The sequence below is a fragment of the Strix uralensis genome, chromosome Z, assembly GCF_047716275.1.
Source record: "Strix uralensis isolate ZFMK-TIS-50842 chromosome Z, bStrUra1, whole genome shotgun sequence".
Classification (NCBI taxonomy): Eukaryota; Metazoa; Chordata; class Aves; order Strigiformes; family Strigidae; genus Strix; species Strix uralensis.
In genome coordinates this window covers 98,072,082-98,095,506 of record NC_134012.1, presented here as the reverse complement: position 1 = coordinate 98,095,506, position 23,425 = coordinate 98,072,082, and the positions used below count along the sequence as shown (strand labels likewise).

Genomic DNA, 23,425 nt, shown 5'->3' with positions numbered 1-23,425 from the left:
AAAAGGAGTGTGGAAGTAGACCTATGTTTGAACAGGTGCTTCCCTTCAGAAGCTGGGTTGGACTAATGTAGTGTTGCCTCTGGTTCTGTTTCCTAGCTGAGGAGGGCTTTTATGTAGAAACACACACAGAAGAGGAAATTAGGAGCTTATGTGTGGGACGGAGAGTTCATTTGTACTTTCTTTGATTTCCTCTTACAATCAAACTGTAATTAGTACAGTATGCCCTTTTACTATGCATTTTATTGTAAAGCTACTAAAAGCAACTGTATTTGTCTATAGGATGAGGATCCTGAGACAAGCTGGATTCTGCTTTTGGAAGATGACTTGATTGCCCTGTTGTCACAGTTTCCATTTCATGAACTGTTTCAGCACTTCCTTGGCTTTAAGTCTGGAGGTAAATCAGCTGCTAAAGAGTTATTCTTCATTTTGCTTACGCTAATTATATTAATAACTAAAACTACCAAGAATGCTGCTGCACTGAGAGTGTCTGAGTGAAGTAATAACGAACCTGTGCAAGAGCTCACAGACTAAATAGATGAGATGGAAGCGTGTGCCATGTGTGGGGGATAACTTAAAAGCTTATAGCAATACTAGCATGCGAAACGTTAGTCCTTTCCCTTAGTTTTGATCTGCTTGGTAGTTACACTCACAGATATGCTTTCAGAACTGATTTTTCCCCTTTACCTCTTAGCTGTAATGTTACTGTGATTTTTTTTTTTTCTCTCCAATTATTCATTCTTTATTTTGCTAAATCTCTGGACAAGTACATGAAGATAATTGCTTGTTAGAGGTCTTATAACTTGCTTAGTTTATTTGTACTTTTGTACTTAATAGCTCTTTATTGTTCATTTCATAAACAAAACATAAATTTCAATTAGCTATGTAGCTGGCAAACAATGAACTGTTTGCCAACTGTATGGTGAGTTGTTGCTTTGAGTGCTTGTTAAGTTACTTAAAAAATCCAGAATTTACACATTTTTTTGAGACTTATGTTTCTGTCTTGGTCTTAGGTGCTTATTTTCCTGAAAAAACAACTCCCCAGGAGATGATGAAGATTTTTGCTTTTGCAAACTCTTTAGTGGAACTTCTGTCTGTGGGGTTAGAAACGTTTAACAGAGCACGTTACCGACAGTTTGTGAAGCGAATTGGTCAGCTGATCAAGTAAGAGAATATTTTCTCAGTGATACGATTAAATCTTTTTCATGCAGCCTGTTTTAAAGTTCAGAGCTGCTAAGAAAAATACCCAACCACCAAACAAGCAAAAAACCCAAACCCACAAAACAACCAAACCAAAAAACCCAACCAGCTCTTGGGTAGATTTTGCTCTAAGAGTTGGCCAGTTTAGGGTTGGTGAGTCTGGGAATCTGAAATCCCAGGGTCCTTGACTCTAAAGCTGTGAGGTGGGGAGTTGCAGAATCTAAATGCTGTGGCTACAAAGGAGCCAGGTGAGCTGTGGAACACCAGGCTGACTTCCATCAGGGATGTGCTTAAGTTTGTCTTGGAAAGTCATTGAAGTCGATCAGAGTTTCTCGACTCACCCCTATTTATAACCAGTGTTACTGCTTTCTTTCTGTTGTTATCCAGAATTGTTTTAAGGTTTTTAATTTGCTCCTTGAAAATTGTCATATTATTGCAGTAAGCAAAGGTGACTGAAACCTAAAAGGTGCTCTTAATTTTTAAATCTCTAACAGTCACTTTATATGACTTCTATGAGTGTGTTTACAAGGGGGGGGATACAGTTAAATCGGAAACAAAATCCATGTTGGTGTTATTACTTGTGTTTCTTCATGTATTTCTTTGTGTTACTATATATTGCTTTGCGAGCAGTAACTTTCTCGGTGTAATTATTCCTGTATGAGCTTTTTGCATGCACTGCCATTTCATCATGTAGCGTTACCTTAAGGCTCCAAAGTTCATACAGAAACGTATTTGGCATAAGAGAATATTATGCACTGTTTGATAGCAAAACCAGGGAAGGGTAACACAGGAATATTAGACTAACCCTGTCTGAAGAGGGGATGGAAATGCTATTTATATGGAAGTCTCTGGAAACGAGAGGACAAAGGCTTGAATATGTCTCTTGTGACTATGCTCTGATCTAGTCGCGTTCTAGTGTGATCTAGTGTGTTTATATGGTGATGACATACTTAATGATCTTTCTTTGACTTGTTTGTTCTGCTGTGTAGGATGACGCTTTGTCATGTGAGTGACCACTGGGCCCAATACGTTAGCGGCAATAAACAATATGGATCAGTAGTGCATCCTTACTCTGTGGAAAAATTGCAACTGGAGTTTGATGAGCTGTTTTTTAGAGCTGTTCTACATGTTCTGAAGGCAAAAAGGTAGGGTGTCCCCTGTGATTGATACTGGCTTCATCTTGGAGTTAGATATCTGAAACTGGGATTTGGAGTAGCTTTAAATACTCAGTGGTTTAAGCAAGACTGCAATGCGCAGGATTTTTCATCACGTTGGTAGCATCAAGATGGGGAGGAATTATGCCTTGAGTTCTAGCCTCTGACAGAAATTCTGAGAACTTGTTCAGTTGAAAATGAGGTTAACTCAGAATTTGAGATTCTAAGACTCATCCTCACGTTCCTAATTCTGTTGTATGGCAGAGATGTAGGTGTGTCTCTCCTTTTCAAATGTTGGGATTTATCGGGGTGAAACTATTTCTATCTTCCTCTTCAAATCCAACAGGCTGGGAGTCTGGTTGTTCATGTCTGAGATGCCGTATGGAACTTTATCCAGCAACATGCTTTGGAGGCTCTTCTTTGTCATGCACTGTGCGGAGAACGAGCACCTGGAAAAGCTCTGCTCTACTCTGCAACCGGTGGACTGCAAACAAAGACTCAAAGGTAGAATTCGCACACTCAGAACCAATTCTAATCAATTCAGCTACTGCTCCATCAGCTATGGGTTTAATTCTTGGCAGTTTCCATTGTTAAATACACCCTCACCAGCGTGACTGGTCCAGAGGCCTTAGAACTGTCTTGGGCAGTTCATGGTCTTCCAGTACTTGTTTGCCCAAACTCTGATTTTAACAGGAGTTGTCAGATCTACTGTTCTTTTAGTTTTCTCTCTGACAGTGACTGCTACTGACTGCTTCAGAGGGCTGCAAGAGTGCCATGCAGTAGGTACATCTCGTGTATTCTTGTATAAGGTCCCGTCCTGACCTTCGATAGTGTTTGGAGAGTGAGATATAAATCCTAAAATACAGAATTTTCTATCGCTTAGGGTTCGTTTTGGGGTTTTTTGTTTGTTTTTTTTGTGAGGTGTTGATAGTTCTAGAAATACCCCAGTCCTCCTTTTCCCCCCCCCCCCCCTAAACTTGTTAGTTTTGTCTTCAGTGACCTACACTGTGGGAGATCTGCTTATCTTTCACAACTACAGATGTTTCCTTTATCTCAAGCCTTCTTTTGATGCTTTTCTTGTCCTGTATGCGACCTTTTCTTTCTGTTTCCCTTTGACTTCTGTCCTCTGTTGATCTCCACAGTGATTGTGGTGGCTTCAGCTATAGCAGAGTTATTTAGAAGCCAGCTGGAATACTACTTTCCCTTTGCTGCCACCTTCATGGAAAATATTTCAGGACTTGATTGACAGGAGGACAGGTAGACAAAGCAGTAACTCCCTACTTGACAGCTGCTGTGCTGTCTTCAGGGAGAGCAAATCTCACTGTCAGTTTTACTTTTCAGATAGCTGGTAGCCCAGATAGTTGTTACTACATCAACCAAGTCTTTTGATGGAGAAGCAGAAGAAAATGGTGATCTTGAGAGGTTACTGATTGTCTTGACTCTGTGCAAGCTCAGCTTATATTTAAGGCAATTCATGCAGAGTGGGAGAGGGATATCAAGACTGTAGCTGTGTACAGTTTAGGAAGCACTTGTCTGACTAGCACTTGCCGGCGAAAGCAGTAAGTTACACTGTTTCAGTAGAACTTCTTTATTTTTGTTTTTGCAAGAAATTTTTATTGCATCTCAAACAAAGAGAATGTAATGTAACGTGTTGGGTTTACAGCTCTTGAAGTAATGAACACTTGTTTGTTTGTTTTGTTTTGTTTTTTGGTTTTGTTCAGGCTTTGTTTTACTTATAGCTAACTTTTATGTTTTAAAGTCCCTGGTATGCTGATGCAGGATATTTTTATCCTCTTCATTCTCCTCGATGGGTTATGTCAGCACAATACCATTTTTCACAAATGTCTAGACAGGGAATATCAACAGTTCTTTCAGTGAATTCCCTCTAATCTTCTGAAATAGCTTCTTTTGACTGACACCAGTATAATGCTGACTTAATTTCCTGTAATTCATAGCCTAGAAGACCACGGCTTTAGCATTCTCTTGGGAGACAACCTTTGCTATTGATTTCCCTTCCCAAATTAAGTTTGGGAAATATTAAGAGTGGTGAATCTACAGGTGACAGCAAACCTTGGTAACTGATGGAAGCTTTTGGCTTGCATGAATAGAGGTGGGAGCATACTTGCTTTTAAGCGATATTAATAGCATGATAAAATGGAGTGCAGTGATGGAGCTGCACTTACTAGGATGACCTCTGGACTACGAGAGCCACCAGATATAAAATAACCCCCTGGGGAAATATGGGAAGTCTGGTTACTTGAGGTATTCTTGAGTGGACCAAATGCTAGTAAGCCTACTGTGGAACACACATTTTCATTGACAAGCAATGACCTAGTAGTTTCTTCTTTCTGTTTGATACCTGTGTGAGTACAAGCATGTGTTCTCTGTAAGTTTTATAAATACAGGATTAACAGTTTTGTATTTGTTTCCGTTGCAGTTGGCAATGAGAACCTGCTGAACAACATTTCTGGTTACAGTTTCTTTACTGCCAGTACCAAGATTTGAGGTGCGATTGACTTTTAGGGTCTCCCTGAACTTGAATTTTATTGCGATCATATGTGCAGAGGAGGAAGGGAATTGACTCAAGTAGCAGCTCTGTGGTGAATGTGTCATTGCTCCACTGAGAGGTGATAAGATTTAGGTGAAGTCTCTCTTCCCTTTTTCCTTGTCCCAGTCCTTCAGTCCCAAGCTATGGCTGGCTGGGCATGGGTTTGAGGTTGGTGTGGGGTCTGCAGTGTGTGGAGCCCACAGATGACCCCAGGTGCAGTGAAGAGGAAGGTGCAGCTGAAACAAGAAGCTGGGAGATTGCAGAGCTGTGACTTGCAGCAGAGAAGGTCTAGTGCGCATGTGCTCAGCAGCTGGCATCCTCCTTCCATTTATGGTCTTTGTTCTTAACTTCACCAGATCCTTTTTTCTCTTCTGTCCCCCTCCAAACCCATTCTCTGTTGCTTAGTGGGTCTATGCCTAATGAAACACAGATGCAGATGTCACTGTGCTAATAGCTGCATAGTCATTTGTTCCTGTGTGTCCTACCCCTTTGCTATGCTGTGGGACTTTCTGCTATGCCTTTATTTATGGTAACGGCATAGTCTTTTTTTTTTTTTCGGTCCTTCTGCATTACCTTAAAAAACCCCAAAACAACGACAAAAAACAGAGTGCTCCATAACTTCTGCTATAACGATAAAAGTTAGCATTAGCAAAGGGAGATGAATGGATGAGACATCCCCTGTATGTCTGTTGTATCTATCAGGAGTGTAGTTTATCTTACTACATGGAAAAACTATTTACTGAAATTGCACAATCCTAGTACACTGTTCATGAGGTATTTTGGCTGTACAAATCTGACCTTCTCAGGTTGAAGTACAGTTGCAAAATGCTTGAAAGCCCTTAAAATAGAATGTAACCTAAGTGGAAGTGTTTAATCACAAGCATGCTGAGTACTTGCTGGTGCAGGTTAAGTAGCTGAGTGCCACAATGAGTGCTTTTTCAATATATTCAACTACTATGATAAGATCACTGTTAAGCAGTGTTTACTGGCATGTTATGCTTCAGAGGAGATAGGCCACTCTCCAAACCATTTTACAGCTTAAATACAGCTTTAAATACTTATTTTGCTGCACAGACTCTATTTAAAGTTATTTGGAAGAAATAAAAAATATTTTAACGTCCTGTTCAGGTTTCTTTTTTACCCTTTCCTTCTTGTTGTCCCCTACCATGAGGAGTGAAATTTTTATTTGCATTTGGTAATGTGTCACTCCTGGGTTTAAAGAGGAAACCTGCCTTGAATTCAAATGAAAGCATCTCTTACCCTTCCTGTTCTGTGCAACTTTAGTTGTCTGTTTTCAGAGATATGTTCCAGACAAGTGCGTTCAATAATTCTCTTGTTTTGAGTTTGAGAAACTGAAACTGACCTTCCCTTGTAACTCTTGGACGTAATCTAGGCTCAGGGCTAGATGCTTGAAGTATTTTTATTTGTAATCTGCATAAAATGATCTCCCAGTTTAATTGCTGCTTGAGATCATGGTATGTGGAATAGGCAGAGTCTCTCAGCTTGATCAAAACCTCTCTGCTGTGCTTGGATGGGCTTATTTTTAATCTTGTCTTGACTGTGTGCTGATTAAAACTGGAAATGTTTCATATAATTTGTACTTAATCTATGGAATTATTTGCTCTGATACGTAATGGAAGCCAAAACCATGATAACATTTTTAAAAAGTAAAAAGATTCAAGCAGTTCTTCCTGTGGATGATGGACATTGCAAGTTACAATAATATTAAAAATTGAATTCCAACTGATCTTGAAGCAGTTTTAGCTTTCATTATGAACACTAGTGTATTTACTGAATCATACGGACTCACTGCATATTATGATGTGTCTTGTACCTTATTTTAAAGCAGCTGATACCAGTCACTTCTGAAGAGAGGATACTAACCCAGTGATAATTGCTTTGTCACTGATTCCTTCTCTGGGATTGGACTGTCAATAAATACATAAATATTGATGATGTATGTCCTATAACACTTCTTTTATTATACTTCTTTCATGTGATGTTTTTCTAGACCCAGAGCATCTTGAGACTTTTGAAAAGTATCTCAAATCAATGAACTGCTCAGAAGAAATTTGTCTGCTCACCACATTTGCTCAGATGGCACAAACCAAACGGGCTGATGTTGATGAGGATTTTATCAAAATCATTGTTCTGGAGATATATGAGGTGAGTAATATTACTGGTCCAATCAGGAAAACAATGAATGTGCTCTTTTCCTAAGTGACAGGTGTGAAACAATCGTGGCTTCTGTAGTTTGTTCTACCATGGACCTAAGAAAGTGCTGCTTCTGAAGTTTATAATCTCGTACTGAATTAAAATATTGTGAAATGCATGTTTTTCTGGGACAAAAACCAGCTTTTCTGTAGACCAAGCCAGAATGAAACAAATGAACAAAAATATCTTTGTTTTGCTTTTTTTTTTCTTGCACAGATCTAACTTGTAACTCTGAAATTCCTTGTGTGGTGTTTTTTCTGTTGTGGTGTGTAGTGTTTTTTGTTTTTTTTGGGTGTTTTTTTTTTTTTAGTGTGTGTTGGTGGTGTTCCTATGTTTAGTTTTGGACTTTTTTGCACCGATGTAATAATTTTGTTATCTTCTAGGGCAATCAGTTTCAGTTTTAATATTGGCATTTATCAGCTTTGTCCAGGATCACCAAGAGCAATTTAGTTTGTATTTTCCAAAAGACACTTTTGTCACGTCCCGCTCAGACGAGGGGGACAAGTGACTCAGATTCGTAAATCCCCAATGGAGCGGACAACAAGTCTCCAAGTCTAAACATTTATTAACTACTCACAATGTACTAATTGAACACACGATAGTTGGCTAAGTATATAGCAAGTTGTGGCAAGCAATATAATATGCCTTGCATTTCTTAATAGGAAAGGGAAAAGAGGGAGATAGAGGGAATGGGGAAATACAGATCACCGGTCTGGGTTTCTGCGCTGATCCTGCCGACGAGGGTTCCGAGAGGCACAGGAGACATCCGTCTTTTTCACTGGCATCCGTCTTCTTCGCTTCACTGCACTCTCTCTCCTCGGGGCACGCACCCCACCCCCCCTTCTTGATTTATACCCACTTTCCTTGGGTCCATCCCCTAGGTCGACCCACATACCTACGTATCCCATGTACGGGGAGGGGTGAGGTGTTTCATGGGATGATGTAATTAGCATGATCATGTTAGCCCTCGTTAGCATATTGAGGGGTGTTAACTTTAATATGCATTTCGTGGATAATGAAGCAAAGGTCATTCACCGGACAGATGGCCCTTGAAGTTTTGGCCAGGTGCACCAGAGCAGAGCCGTCCTGTCTTCACAGGGCTCCCTCCTCCAGTCCCATCTTGTGTTATTCGGGCAGCCTTATCAGCTTCGACCTCCACAGAATGCACCCTGTGACTCATAGTTTTGTCTTGCGAGTGTTTGAGGCATTTCTTTGATCAGCCTCAACTTTTGCTTTCTCAGACTGTTTTTCTTAGTTTCTCACAGGCCTGGTTTCTCGTCTCTCACATCCCACCCCGTGACTCAAACACTCCAAGTTCTTCTTTGACCATTGTGATCCCAAAAGGTATAGGGAAAAGGAAGACAGAAGGTGAGAGAGCATATAGCTAATTGCTGCAAGGCATACCATTAAAAGCAAAAATTTGCATAATATCACAATACTAATATTTACAAGCCATCTTCCCCACCCCGTGAGTCCTGAGGATCCCAGTGATGTGACCCATGACCCAGGGTTCCATCCATCAAACTAGTCCATCAGTCAATAAAAAGGTTCTCACTTCCCGTTGTTGATCATCTTCATCATGGCACGGTCTCCTCTGTAGAGGTGGTGGCATTGTGGATGGTGATGCAGCATTCTCCCTCAGTTAGATTCAGCACACTGCACAGTCCATGTTCCTTCAGCAATGCTAGCCAGATTCTGCAACGTCATCTTAGATGCTTGTTGGGTCTGCACCTTTAATTCCTTAAAGGCATATCTTGTTAGTACATATAATTGCTAAGTTAAATTTTCTAAAACTATTTGAGGTTACACAATGACATTATCAGGTCTATAAGGATTTAAATGGGAATACAATTTAATATTCAGGTACAATTCATTAATGCTTAATTTGTGGGATCAGACCCCTTCAACTAGTCTTTGATGACTGCATCTTGCTGTTGATGGATGTGGTGTTGTAAGGACCACATACAGTTATATGAGCTAGCACTGTGATCTGTTTGGTATTTGCAAGCACCAGTTTGCAGTCACAGGTGGCTCACAGGCTTCCTTTATTTTGGAGGTGATTCCCAATAAGGTAACTTAAGGCACAACTCCAGGTTAACCTTCTAATAAGTGAACTCATTAAATGTACCTGTAAAATTTCCTGGATCGTTGATTGTAATTGATTGGCAATGATTTATTCCACACTCAGCAGGTATGATTCCACAAATTATATAATAATGTAAGCAGATTACAAATAATAACTAGCCAATAATGCCTACAACCATTGAAAGTGCTAAAAGTAACATAGGTCTCCTGTTGTCCAGGATCAATGCTCTGTAAAACACATATATACATGACAAAACAATGATGGTTAGAAAGAAGGGACAATCCACCTGGTATTGATGCGGTATTCTTTCCCATGGGCATCAGTAGCCACCCATGAACAAATATTGATGGGAGTTTTTAGGGTTAGGGGTACTTGCCCCACAGTGGGCAAGTCTACTAGAACAGGTTGTCCAGGATAATGGAGCGGGTTTGCAGGGTCTTTAGTCTCTTTTTTCCTGGCGAGTATGGACAGAGGCTTAGGACAGAACGCGGTAAGTCGTGGGCATCCATTAATTCCCCACCGGCTGTTTATCTTCATTACTGCGTTTGACACCCGTTGTGGCCATCCTGGTTCGAGAGGTTTTAGGGCCTGCTTTAACAGTCCATTGGTGCGTTCCACAATTCCATTTGCTTGGGGATAGTATGGAGTATGGAAAATCCACTGAATTCCTTCATCTTGAGCCCACTCCTGAACCACCCCGGCAGTAAAGTGACTACCGTTGTCTGATTGGATCGATTTGGGCTTAGGCAAGTAGCTAAACCAACGTTTTAACCCCTTCACCGTATTTTCTGCAGTTGCTCGAGATACAGCTTCTGCTTGAGTTAGGCCTGATACTATTTCCACCCCCACCAATACATAACGTTTTCCCTCAGAGAGCCGGAAAGGGCCAATATAATCCACCTGCCAGGTGTCCCATAGTCCCTTGTTGTCCCTTAGGTGTAGGGGTTGGTCCTTAAGAGGGTTGTGCTCTCCCAGCCGAGTACGACATAGACTACACGCTGAAATAATGGTATTGCACAATTCCCTGGTTACGGACCATCCCCTGCTTATCGCTTCTTTAAACAAATCTTTGCTTCCTGAATGACCCCGCTTTACATGCAGCCATTCCAGTAAGTGTTCCCATTTCTCCTCCTCACCTTCTGTAGCAGTTCTCATCAAACGAGTCATTGAATCCACCTGGTTGTTTAGCAGGTGGGCAGGGTGATTTCCTGACTGGTGTGCAGCAACCCATCCTACTAAAAAGGACTTCCGTTTTGCAATGTTTAAGATTTCCTCCCACTTTTCACGCTGCCACACTGGTACCCGATTTACTTCCCAGTGGTTTTGTTCCCAAAATGTAAGCCATTCGGTACATCCCTTGAATACGGCATAGGAGTCTGTGTAAATAAATACTGGTTCTGTAGTCTCAGCTTCTTTAACAATCACGCTCCATACCGCTGTTAACTCTCCCACCTGAGCACTTCCCTCACCCTCTGTTATGATTCGGTCCCCCGAGTCAACATGCAGTGCTACTGCTCGGTATTTCCATACCTTTCCCTCTCTTCTAGAAGATGCATCGGTGAACCATACATTCTTTAGATGGGTTTCAAATGGGGGAGCAGGTTTTATGTATGAGGGAGGAGGTTCAGGGTGGTCAGAAGGTGGATCTTGTATTTTGAGCACTTTGGGTGCCCCCTCCTCTATCTGATATGTGTGGCAGTAATGATCTAATTGTGCATACCACTTCCTCACTGTGTCTCGCTGCGCAACCCCCACAGGAGGGGGGGTTCCAGCCAGTACTGGTTTCAGGACCTTAAAGGGTCCTCGTAGAATGATTAGTTGCTGCCTTATGATTTTTTCAGCTTCCTGCAAAGCTAGGGTAACCACAAAAAGACCCTTCTCCCAGATCGAGTAACGCTTTTCTGCATCTTTGAAACTGCGCGAATGAAACCCTATAGGGCGAGTGGTACCCTCCGGCCCACGTTGCCACATGTGTATGGATAGTCCATGAATTGCAAAACCCCACTCAATTTGGAATGGATCTGTTGGATGTATCGGCCCTAAAGCCTGATATACTCCAGCCTCAAAGATTAACAGCTTTAAGGCTTCTTCATGGACAGGAGTCCAGTCCCAAGTAGCCCTTTTGCGTGTCAAATCATATAAAGGACGAGCTATGATGGAAAAATCGGGAATATGTTTCCTCCAAAATACCAGCAAGCCTAAGGCATGTTGCAGCTCCTTTTTATTTTCAGGGCTCTTTACTTCTTCCAGGGTAGTTAAAGTTTCTGGGGGAATACACACTGTTCCTCCCCGCCACCAAATACCCAGAAACTTTACCTCAGAGGATGGGAGTTGTACCTTTTCAGCTGGAATTTGGAGCCCTAAATTTTCTAGGTGGGTGATTATCTCTGTCTGGGTCTGTCCCACTGCAGCAGCATCAGAGCCACCAATCAGAACATCGTCAATATATTGATATATCCTGACCCCTTCCCTTGGAGGGATTTGAGCAAGCTCCTGTGCTAGTGCATAATGAGCGATGGTCGGCGAATGGCAGTATCCCTGGGGGAGACGTGTAAAAGTAAATTGCACGCCTTCCCATGTAAAGGCAAAGCGATCTCTGTCTGCCTCCTGTATGGGGACCATAAAGAACATATCTTTCACATCAATAGTTGCTAAGATCTGGTGGGCTTGTTCCTGTATGGTTGCAATCAGTTCAGCTATGTTAGGTACTGCAGCTGTTAGAGGACCTGTATTGGCATTTAATCGCCGATAGTCAATTGTCAGACGCCACTTTCCGTTAGGTTTGCGGACTGGCCACACTGGGGAATTATAGGGTGAGTGAGTTGGAACGATTATCCCTTGCTCCCGCAGCTCTGCTATTACCGGAGTGATCCCCTCCCTTGCACCTAACGGTAAGGCGTAAGGTTTCACATTAACAGTTTTAGAAGGAGGAAGCGCAGGCGCTTGCTGTAGAAGTCTTATAGAGGCAGTTGGGGACCCAAATTTCCATTCCCTTCCTTTTGAATCCACCCAAGCTTGTCCCTTCAATAGGTCAAGTCCCAGGATATTTGTGGGGAAATTTCCCAGGATCATCATAGCCTCTGTTGCAGTTTCATTCCCAGGTAACCAGCATTTCACCCGAGCAGTCGGCTGTGGCTTAGAGTCCCCGAAAACATCTGTAACCCAGATCTGCTTTTTGTCAGCAATTATGCCATTCCGCTTGGCAACCTCAGTTTGGAGTGCTGAAATCTGAGCACCCGTATCTACTAGAAATGTAACTGGAGTTTTAAAGGGACCGAGCGGAAAGGTAATCAACAAGTCTCCTTTAGTATTCTCTGTGAGCCTCCTTAAGTGGACCCACCCGCCATCCCCCGGCTCACTTACTGGGGATGGCGCATCCAGTTTCCCGACCCTAAATCAATCAAGTCTTCTTCAGGGGCAGTTGGTGTTTGAGAAGCAATTACCACCATCTCGTTAGTTTCCAGCTCTGTCCCTCCCTTTGCTCGAAAGGTTCGCTCGGTTGGGGGGGGCAGCTTTCTTTTGTCTTTCCAGGCTCGAATGAGCTTTTCTAAAACTGTAGTACGCATACCATCCATTAACTCTCGGGGAATCCCCTGTCCAATTCCCTCAGTCCACAAAAGGTTTCTCTTTGCTCTTAAAACTTGCGGAGGGGAAGGAGGCGGATTTTCCTGCTGTTCCACTCTGCGTACCGAGGGCTTAGGTTTACCCGTTCCCCTGGTAAGGCCCATTCTCCGGCCATAATTTATTAAGTCCTGAGCTATCTCTCCCCAGGTCATGGCTTCTCCCCCCGCCCGTCTCCCCCCTCGCGGGGCTAATGCATTCCGCAAACGATCTTGTAATTGTACTGCATGTGATTTCAAAGAGTCCGGCAAACCCCGAATCAGGGGAGTCATTTGATCAGGGTTAGCAATTAATAGCATTGGGGAAGGCTGCTGCGGAACCAAACGCCTGTCATGCATTAATTGGAGACAAGCAGCCTTCTGCAGACTTTCAGTCAAATGATTTACGGTTGGGGTCTCAATACATACTGGATCCCCCCTTTCCAAGGGGTCCAGACCCCCAGCCCAATAAGCAGCTCGTTGAGTTAACGACCACGGCTCTCTCTGGTCATCAGTAACTAAGAAAACCCCTGGCCCCCAGTATCCCTGGGCCTCATCTTCTGATAACAAAATTCGGTCGCCACCAGTCAAAGATACCCTCCACACGTATTCAGTCTCAGTTTCCTGAGCTTGTCTGGTATATTTCTCCTGAATTTTTGCAAGCTCAGTCGCTGGATATGGTGTAGTTCGAATGGTGACCTGTGGAGCTCTTCCACCCTGACCCTCGGTGGTCTCCGTTTTAATTAATGGTCTTAAATTTGCCCCCTCATTTTCGGGGTAAAAAATTTCTCGGCTTATCTCTAAATCCTTTGTTGGATACAAGGGTCTGGCTGCTGCTTTTGCCAGACTCATAACTCCCTGTTCACTATCCGGAACAGAGCCGAAATCTGTCCGGTTGCAGGTTTCTTGTTCATTCCTCTCTTTTTCGGACCGTGAGATTTTTTCTCGGTCCAAGGCATCTAACAGAGCCATGTGAAATCGCTGAGAGGTGTTACGCTCATCAGCTAATTGGCTTTTCAGAACTTCAGTTTGCTCTTGCCAGAGTTTAGCTTTTTGTTCAGTAACTTTACGTTCCTCAACCAATTGATCCTGGAGAGCTTTTACCAGATCTTGTAAGGATTTGATCATTTCCCCTTCTAATTGTTTCTTAACATGTTTATCTTTTTGGGCTGCAGTCAGTGCTGCCCCTAATACAGCGCACACTACAGCTTTTCCTTTGCCTGGTCGCGACCCTTGCACCCCCGCAAGTGCACTGATATAGCTTGCCACTGCTTCTGGATTATGCCAATTATCGTGGGCCCAAACCTCTACTAAATGAGGAGGACAAGCCTTATACTCCTTCAGTTTCTCAAAAATAGGGGAGCAGTCAAGCACCGACATTTCCTGGCCAGTCATGGCTTGCCACTGCTCGAACCTCTCCTGGCTTAGAGCTGAGAGGTCACTTCCCGATTCTCCCTGTCCTTATCGGATAGAGAATCGGTATCCCTCCGACCCTTTCCCAGCGTAGAGCTGAGGGGCCAATTCCCAGTTCTCCCTGTCTGAGTTGGTCGGATAGAGAACCAGTATCTCATAAGACTTTCCGACACCGAAGGGGATCCTGCCGACTACGCCAATTTTAATGTCACGTCCCGCTCAGACGAGGGGGACAAGTGACTCAGATTCGTAAATCCCCAATGGAGCGGACAACAAGTCTCCAAGTCTAAACATTTATTAACTACTCACAATGTACTAATTGAACACACGATAGTTGGCTAAGTATATAGCAAGTTGTGGCAAGCAATATAATATGCCTTGCATTTCTTAATAGGAAAGGGAAAAGAGGGAGATAGAGGGAATGGGGAAATACAGATCACCGGTCTGGGTTTCTGCGCTGATCCTGCCGACGAGGGTTCCGAGAGGCACAGGAGACATCCGTCTTTTTCACTGGCATCCGTCTTCTTCGCTTCACTGCACTCTCTCTCCTCGGGGCACGCACCCCACCCCCCCTTCTTGATTTATACCCACTTTCCTTGGGTCCATCCCCTAGGTCGACCCACATACCTACGTATCCCATGTACGGGGAGGGGTGAGGTGTTTCATGGGATGATGTAATTAGCATGATCATGTTAGCCCTCGTTAGCATATTGAGGGGTGTTAACTTTAATATGCATTTCGTGGATAATGAAGCAAAGGTCATTCACCGGACAGATGGCCCTTGAAGTTTTGGCCAGGTGCACCAGAGCAGAGCCGTCCTGTCTTCACAGGGCTCCCTCCTCCAGTCCCATCTTGTGTTATTCGGGCAGCCTTATCAGCTTCGACCTCCACAGAATGCACCCTGTGACTCATAGTTTTGTCTTGCGAGTGTTTGAGGCATTTCTTTGATCAGCCTCAACTTTTGCTTTCTCAGACTGTTTTTCTTAGTTTCTCACAGGCCTGGTTTCTCGTCTCTCACAACTTTATTGTGGTTAATGAAGGTCAGCCATAACCAGTAACTTCTCTCTGCTCATCTTCTCAGGTGTCTTATGTTAGTCTTTCCACAAGAGAGACATTTTCAAAAGTTGGTCGAGAGCTCTTGGGAGCAATTGCCAGCATCCATACACAGATTATTTCTGTACTGCTGGATCGAGTTAGAGACACCATCGAGAAAGTTGGCATGGTAAGTGCTAATGTCCATCTAAAGCAGGCACCCAGTTAAAACCAGAGGCCGTACAGGACTGTGTTATAAGATACAACTTGGTATGAATGGATTATGTTTAAGACCTGTCCATATTTTTTTGATCATTTCACACTTTAAGATAGAAGGGCATGATGATGATTATTGTTTATACTGAGTACTGATAAGTCTTTTTCTTTTCTACCCTCAAAGGTTTCTTTATATCTGTTTAAAGAACTACCGTTGTACCTGTGGAAGCCTTCTTCGTCTGAGATAGCACTGATTCGTGACTGGTTATTAAATTACAGTCTAACGACAGTGGAGAATAAACTAGCCTGCATTATCTTGGAAGGGCTAAACTGGGGATTTGGTGAGCATGTATGTATTAAAAACAGGAGACCTGAACTTGGTCAGTTTTACAGAGTAAAAGTGTTACTTAACCTGGGACTATAACTGAATTTGAAAACAGTTAATTACACGCTTTTATATGGTGGCTGTACTCTTGGTGGCATAGGCTGGGAGCTTCACAATAATTTAGCAGGATTCTGCCTGAGGATTTGCTTGTGTTGCTGTCTTGTAGTGCTGCAACTGAGATTAAAAAAGATAATTAAGCAGGAGTTTTCTCTCTCTAAACAATAAAACAGCTGACAAGACAATTTTTGAGTTGCTTGATTAAGATATCTCTGGCTGCAGAAGTAGAGGAGTCCTCCAGAAATGTGCATGAGACTGGTGTAACTTTAGTTTGCAGGCTGGTATCCAGGTATATTTTTCACATTGCAAGAAAACTACTGACTGAAATCAGAGATGTCAAAGCCCAGAGCATTATTTCCATGATTGGAAAATATTCCCTAAAATGGGTTACTCCAGGAGCTCCATCAGCTCAGGATCCAATTGAGGGTGAATGTTTTTTTCAGAGAGAAACACAAATAGATTGGAGGGAAAAAATCCTGTTTCCTGTCTTCAGTGATCCATTTTAGCGTTGTAATCTCTGCTTTGTTTGTATTGAACTATCTTCTTTGTTGTGCTGATATTTGTAAATGAAGATTGCTGTTTTCTCCCTGTTTCTTGATGACATGCAAAACCAAAGGAATGATAGGAAAAATTAACCGTGAGGTCTTTGCTGTGCTATAACAGTGTCAAGTCTGTATGCTTTGATATGGGGAAAAATAGTTCTTTGATGTGGCAATTGATAAGAGGAATTACTATGTTTTGACAGAAAAAACATGGTATGTTGTGGTTTTGTTTTTAAAGGCAAGATTTCCAGTGTCTGTACTGCCATCTTTGGCTATAATATCTTTTGGATATAAATAATCTTTGGATTAATTGCTAGAAATCCACCAAATGCACATGAGAACTGATTATGGTCACTTCTTTTCTAGAAATAATCTAGCTGTTGAGCTTTATATGCCCAGTGTAAGCTCATTATTCTTCAATGTTGAGCTGAAATTTTTCTTACTGGCCAAGATTTTGTCTAGGTATTACAATACTCAATCTCTTTCTGGCTGTTCAAATTAAGATTTATCTCTCTGTAGTGCAACTGAATGATGCAGTTTTAGAGAGCTTTTAAAGAGGTAAAGTTTTGTCATGCAATTCTGTTTTTAGCAGGATGCTCTTCATCTGGATCCAGCTGTCCACTCTGAAGTTGCATTGATGGTCCTGGAAGCATATCAAAAATATCTTTCCCAGAAACCGTATACTGGGCTGCTTTCTGAAAGCATAAAACAGGTATGCCTTCTTCAGAATTACAGGGAATAACTTACTCAGTGATAGATATGAAAAACTGCAGGCCTAGACCTTGTTTTCTTTTTTCTTTTTAAAAGGTTTGCTATCTTGATACTGCTAGAACATCATAATATACCAACTCTCAGTATTTTTGCACCCACAGACCTGTTTGAAGATACTGTTAGACTTACGCTGAACATCTATATGAGAAATAGAAATTTTGTCTCCCTTGTAGGTTTGGATTGTTATCCAGCCTGTAGTTTGATATTTGCAAACCATTCTTGAAAAGCATGCTTTTACTCATGAGGAGTTGGCCAGTACTTGCTTAATGAAAGACTACTTACTATTACTGGTGGACTTAAGAGACATCCTTCCTGTGTCTCTGGCTCTTAGTCTTACCTTACTTAAAAACTCAAGATTTTAGGAGCATTTCAGTAATGATCCAGTGCTGTGTTACCTCAACACCCTACACACATTTATTACAGTGATTTTACAGCACACTGGTGACTGAGGAAGGTATGGCTCCAGGTTACAGAAGGGGAACGGAAGGATAGAGAGATCAAGGTTAAAAATCCCTTTTTTAAATATTCAGTCCAAGATGCTTCTATTTATTCAGAGCTGAATTGTGCTTTGTCTTCTCAGTGTTTCTTGTACAGTGCTTTCTTCTCCCCTCCTCCCCTGTGCTGCTTTTTCCTAGTCTTTCCACACTTTGAACGTTCCTTATTCTTTGCTCTTTTCTGACTTGTTTCTCTGCTCTACTTAATCATGGTTTGTTGCCTTGTGCCAGCTAGATGAGTTCTCTTTTTAAGGCTATTTCAGCCTTGGTTGCCACCTGTGATGTGACAAGTGTGTCACAAGACCGTGAATTGGTCTTGACTTGCATGAGCTTGTAACTGGAATTTGAGAGAAAAGAGGTTCTTGTACCCCCGCTCTGAGAGGATGAAATATCTGCATTGACTTTCAGCTCCACAATTTACGTTGGTCTGTCACAGCATGTTTTGCCTAAAGACTTATAATTCCTTCTGATCTAGACAGGGTCTTCATGAGAATGGACACATCTATATGACACACAAACTTTGTCCACATTACAAGCTTCTTTCTAAGGAGAGGATGACAGGTTTTTGGCTTTTTGTTGACACATGGGTGGTTTTTTTGTTTGTTTTTTTTTCTTTCACTGGTGGTCTTAAACATTATTAAACGTTTTGTGTGGAGTTTTTTTTAAGTAGTAAAAATAAAATCTAATCCAAGACTGATACCTGGTTTGGGAAACTTTAATCAAACAGTGTAGGTTGATAGCCTTTACCAAAAGGAATGGGTGGGGGAGAGGGGTGGTAGAAACCAAGGCCATAGAAACAGATTTCGGATAAACTTAACTGGTGGTGCTACGTGCGGTGTCTGAAAAGTAACTGCTGTTGCTCTGATCTCATGTCACAGTGTTGTGATAGAAGAGGAAACTCATCCAAAGTTGACCCAAATCCTAGACTAGTGCCATATTTGCTGTAGTATGGCTGTGCTTCCTCTCATTCCTGTTCCTGCTGATTTGTTCCAGGTCTCCTACTTAGCCAGCATTGTTCGTTACGGAGAAACACCAGAGACTTCCTTCAATCAGTGGGCATGGGGTTTGATTTTGAGGTTAAAGCTTCACAGAAATGACTGTGGCATGCGGCATGGCTGGCCTGCGGTCCCTGCGTCTGACAGAGTGCTCGACATGACGGAGTCGGTCACGCTTCACCCCCTCCTGAAGGCTGTTAAAGCAAACATCCCTGTTGGCTGCTACCTGGCGCTGGCAATGACCACGCTGGGTCACAGGTAAGTGTGTTTTTTCATGTTTGCATTGGTTGGATGGCCCCAGTGACTGAGCAACCTACCTCATGATGAACTGAGGGCTGTTAACTACTTTATGCGTGTTTGAAGAATAGAGGACTTCTGATTGAAGGGACTGAGAGGTCTTTCAGGGATTGTAGTGTCAAACAATATGCCGTTTCCTTTATTTTGCTAGTTTTTGCCTTCTGCATGTTAGGGTCAAAATCGTCATTAGAAATAGTATTGCAGTTGAGGGGTTAGCATGATTGCTATGGGCAGGAATAACTTTTAACCACACTTACTGAAAGGGTTATTCTACAGGTAATTATTTCTAGCAGTGCTGCAGCAGACTATTCGGAAAATAGTCAGGATTAAAAAACCACTCCTGCTGGTAACGATAAATAGAGTGCTTTATAACCCTGATACTGAACCTCCTAACCCTGAATGTGTTCCAGCACCGTCTTTTCCAGTGCTTTCTGCTGGTTTGTAGGTAAGGTTCTTGGACACAATCAGATGTATAGTTGATTGAAGTACAGAGCCAGGCATAGATTAATCAATCTCTTCCAGGTCTGTCTTCCCTGAATCTGTCATCTCTTTAGTTATCTCTTACTCATATTCAAAATTTGGACTTACTTTTCTTCATATAACATTGCTTTATTCTTTTGAAGAGAAATTGTCTTGGCTTTCTTCTCCTCTGTGGTGGGTTGACCTTGGCTGGACACCAGGTGCCCAACAAAGGTGCTCTATCACTCCTCAGCTGGACAGGGGATAGAGAACACAATGAAAGGCTTGTGGGTAGAGATAAGGACAGAGGGAGATCGCTCACCAATTACTGTCCTGGGCAAAACATACTCAGCTTGGGAAAAGTAATTTAATGTATTGCCAATCAAATCAGAGTAGGGTAATAAGAAATAAAACCAAACCTTAAAACACCTTCCCCCAACCCCCTCCTTCTTCCCAGGCTTAACTTCACTCCTGATTTCTCTACCTCCTTCCCCCCAGGATCACAGGGGAATGGATGTCCCGATCCAATGTCGGGGGAGGTTTCGATACGATCCCAGGAGCGAGATTAAGACACAAACGAGGTCAAATGCTGTACACCCAAACCAGGTTTTTATTATTAAAAAAGTGAAGAGGGGTAGCGATAGAACAGAATGGAAGGAAAAGACAGAAATAAAGCAAGGATGCAGGATAGGGCTGCAAGAATGGTCACCACCATGGATCCAGCGACGTCCTGTTGGTCCTCAGTCTTCAGGTCTTCGGTGGTGGGTGCACACGGATCTAGCTTCGGTGGTGGATGCACACTGAGCAAAATTTTCTGCTGCCTTTTTAAGTTCATCATATCCACTGATTAGCATATCTGCCTATGTTTAGGTTTTTTTCTCTGGTCCCACAGGTTTTGTTGCATCTGACTTCAGGGCAGGAACGTTTGCCTCTTGTCAGTTCATTAGCAAGGCATGCATGGTGTCTGGCCTACACAATAGAGCCACAAATGGCTACAGGATGGGGCCAACTCAGTACAGGTCTGCCCCTTTGAGGCTTGTCTAAAGAGTCTGGACAGTGCAACCGCAAGGAAGTCGGGGGGTGCATCCTTCAATACACTCCTGCTTCTCTGGGCGACATCCCCCAGACCAATTCACAGGCCGCAGCAGCTTCTCTTGGAGGTTTGCAGACACAAGCAAGCTTTGAGACACTCATAGGACATTTCAGTCTCTCACAATGGAGAATGGAGATTGTGGTCAGTTCATCACCCATTTGTCTCTGCCGCTCTTTCCTCCTCAGGGGGAGGACTCCTCACGCTCTTCCCCTGCTCCAGCGTGGGGTCCCTCCCACTGGAGACAGTCCCCCGTGAACATCTCCAACGTGAGTTCTTCCCATGGGCTGTAATTCTTCACGAAGTGCTCCAGCGTGGGTCATTTCTACAGGGCGCAGCCCTTTAGGAACAGATTGCCCAGCGTGGGTCCCTCATGGGGTCACAAGTCCTGCCAGCAAACCTGCTTCAGCATGGGCTTCTCTCTCTGTGGGGTCGCAGGTCCTGCCAGGAGCCTGCTCAAGAGTGGACTTTCCATGGGGTCACAGCCTCCTTTGGGCACATCCACCTGCTCTGGCGTGGGCCTGCAGGTGATCTGCTCCCCTGTTAACCTCCATGGGTGCAGGGCACAGCACCACGAGCTGCAGAGGAATCTCCAGAACCTGGAGCACCTCCTCTCCTTCTTCACCGACCTTGGTGGCTGCAGAGTTGTTTTTGTCACATATTCTCACTCCTTTCTCCATCTGCAGTTGCCTTTGCACAGGGTTTTTTTTTCCCCCTTTCTTAAATATGTTACCCCAGAAGCGCTACCACCGTCGCTGATGTTCTTGGCCTTGGCCAGCAGCAGGTCCGTCTTGGAGCCGGCTGGCATTGGCTGTATGGGACATGGGGGAAGCTTCTGGCAGCTTCTCACAGAAGCCACCCCTGTAGCCCCCTGCTACTAAAACCTTGCCACTCAAACCCAATACATTCCCCAAGCCATTGCTTAATGCTAAGGTTATGCCATAGATACATACACGCTGCTTCAAAGCACTAGGGTAATTTGAGACTGATACGAAGGTATTCTGGTTTGAGAGTGGAAATTTTTACATGAATTTGAGCGTGGAATGAAAAACAAGGAACTTCTTTAGTTTTGTGGGTGGCTTTTTTTGCTTCCACTGCCCCTGGTTTCGCCTTGCAAAGAACTATTTGACATCTCTCTCCTATCTAAACAATAACACTGATATTTATCACTTGCAAAAGTTCAGGGCCAGTTATCTTCATGAGCAGAGGAAACAAAGAGCTGCAGTGTATGCTAGTGACTTAATACAATATTTCATTTTCACGATCTCAGAGTAGAGACAGGATCACTGTTTTACATCTTTGCCTAATGTGCAGCTCCTTCTCAGTTAGCAAAACTTGATGCAGAGCAATGTACCAAATAAGTTGCTGCTAGTGAGTTTTCTGTGTAGTAAGGGTGGGATTCACCTCAGCTGACTGCCACCATCGAAGTACCTACTGTAAGGAAACCCTCTGAGCTCCATCTGTAGGTAGTGAAAAAAGATGTCCAGAGCATCATCCATCCTGAGGAGATGTCAAAGCTGGGTAATACGAAACTCCCTCTGCAGGTTCTTCCTTTGCCTGCAGAGGGAGGCTAGTTGGCTAGGTTAGGCAAGAACGCTGTGCTTTAAATTGGTTGAAACTTGGTGGATGAAGACCAGCATTTCCAGTGACTTTTGGAAGACAGGACACAAACCCCCAGAAGGGCAGGCAGTACTTGCCAAATCTGTCAGTAATCGAATGACTCCTACAGCCGACGAAAAAAATACATGGATTTAGCAGTTTAGGATTTCAAAGATGAATTGTAAAGATGTGAATGTCTTTACATTTCACTTCACAAAAAAAATACAAAACACAGTCTCCCGCTCTGCTGATAGTCAATGTATCTTTATTTATTTGCCTGTGTGGTTTTTTTTTTTGACAGCATTGAGAAGTTCTGTGCTGAAGGGATCCCTCTTTTGGGTGTACTCGTCCAGTCTAGATATCTGAGAACAGTAGTCCATGTGCTGGATAAAATTTTACCCTTATTTTACTCTTGCCAGTATTATCTCCTGAAGAATGAACAGTAAGCATTTTATGTTCCTAATATGTTTATTGATAGAGAACAATGAAGGTTAATCTTAACTGTTAAACTTATCAGGCTTCATTCTGGGTTTTGCATCCAGCGATAATGTGATGCAGATGATGGGGAAGTAAGTCTGGTTTGTTTGCCAAGTTACTTTTTTGACATTGACTGTGGTTGAGGAATTAGTCGTGGAAGTGTGTCCTACTGACATCACGTGTATGTTCGTCACTGTTGCTGGGCCACAGCTGTATTTACAAGTGTTTAGATGAGTGAGAAAGACAAGTGGGCGATACTAGTTAACTGTGTCCCTGCTGGGAGCATTCTCAAGTGCTGGAGCATTCTCAAGTGAAGCATGGTTGTGAATTAAAGTCCTTGTATATGGGTGTCACCAGTGCTGTTGAGCTGGTTTTAAATTCTCTAGAAGCGGGTTTTCTGTATATTATGCAGTAGGAGAAATTTTAGAAATAATGTCATTTGTTGTCATCCCTAGGTTTTTATCTTACGTCCAGCTGTTCCTTCATCTGGATAGTGGAGTCCCTCAAGGTGTGACCCAGCAGGTTACCCATAAAGTAACACAGCACTTGACGGGAGTGAGCTATGGAGAAAATGTTAAGCTGCTCAGTAGTATGATACAGGTAAGAATTTTTTTTTTTAAAAGAAAAAGTGGGAGTGAGTTTTTAAACAGGTATGCTTTTTTGGCTGAGTTAGGGTTTAAGGTTAGGAGGGATATTGAATTTACAGTTCTGTAGCCACAGAGTGCCCTGCATCAAGCATGAATAGTTGGATTTGGTTCTGCTTCTGCTTAACTTGCCTAAGTCTGGCAGTGCGCCTGACA

General features: G+C 42.9%; 1 protein-coding gene across 5 annotated transcripts in view; it reads left to right on the top strand.

Moving 5' to 3' along the window:
* EPG5 (ectopic P-granules 5 autophagy tethering factor) overlaps positions 1–23,425 on the top strand; it is a 68,649-nt gene that overhangs the window by 11,951 nt on the left and 33,273 nt on the right. For 4 of the 5 annotated variants that reach the window (XM_074855187.1, XM_074855191.1, XM_074855189.1 and 1 more), the window contains 11 exons: positions 280–394; positions 1,011–1,161; positions 2,187–2,342; positions 2,698–2,855; positions 6,911–7,065; positions 15,293–15,433; positions 15,644–15,808; positions 17,033–17,155; positions 18,702–18,961; positions 22,450–22,590; positions 23,081–23,225. In XM_074855187.1, coding sequence (XP_074711288.1) covers positions 280–394; positions 1,011–1,161; positions 2,187–2,342; positions 2,698–2,855; positions 6,911–7,065; positions 15,293–15,433; positions 15,644–15,808; positions 17,033–17,155; positions 18,702–18,961; positions 22,450–22,590; positions 23,081–23,225 — 1,710 coding nt within the window. The remainder of the gene's footprint in view (positions 1–279; positions 395–1,010; positions 1,162–2,186; positions 2,343–2,697; positions 2,856–6,910; positions 7,066–15,292; positions 15,434–15,643; positions 15,809–17,032; positions 17,156–18,701; positions 18,962–22,449; positions 22,591–23,080; positions 23,226–23,425) is intronic. The other variant, XM_074855188.1, reaches the window with a different exon arrangement.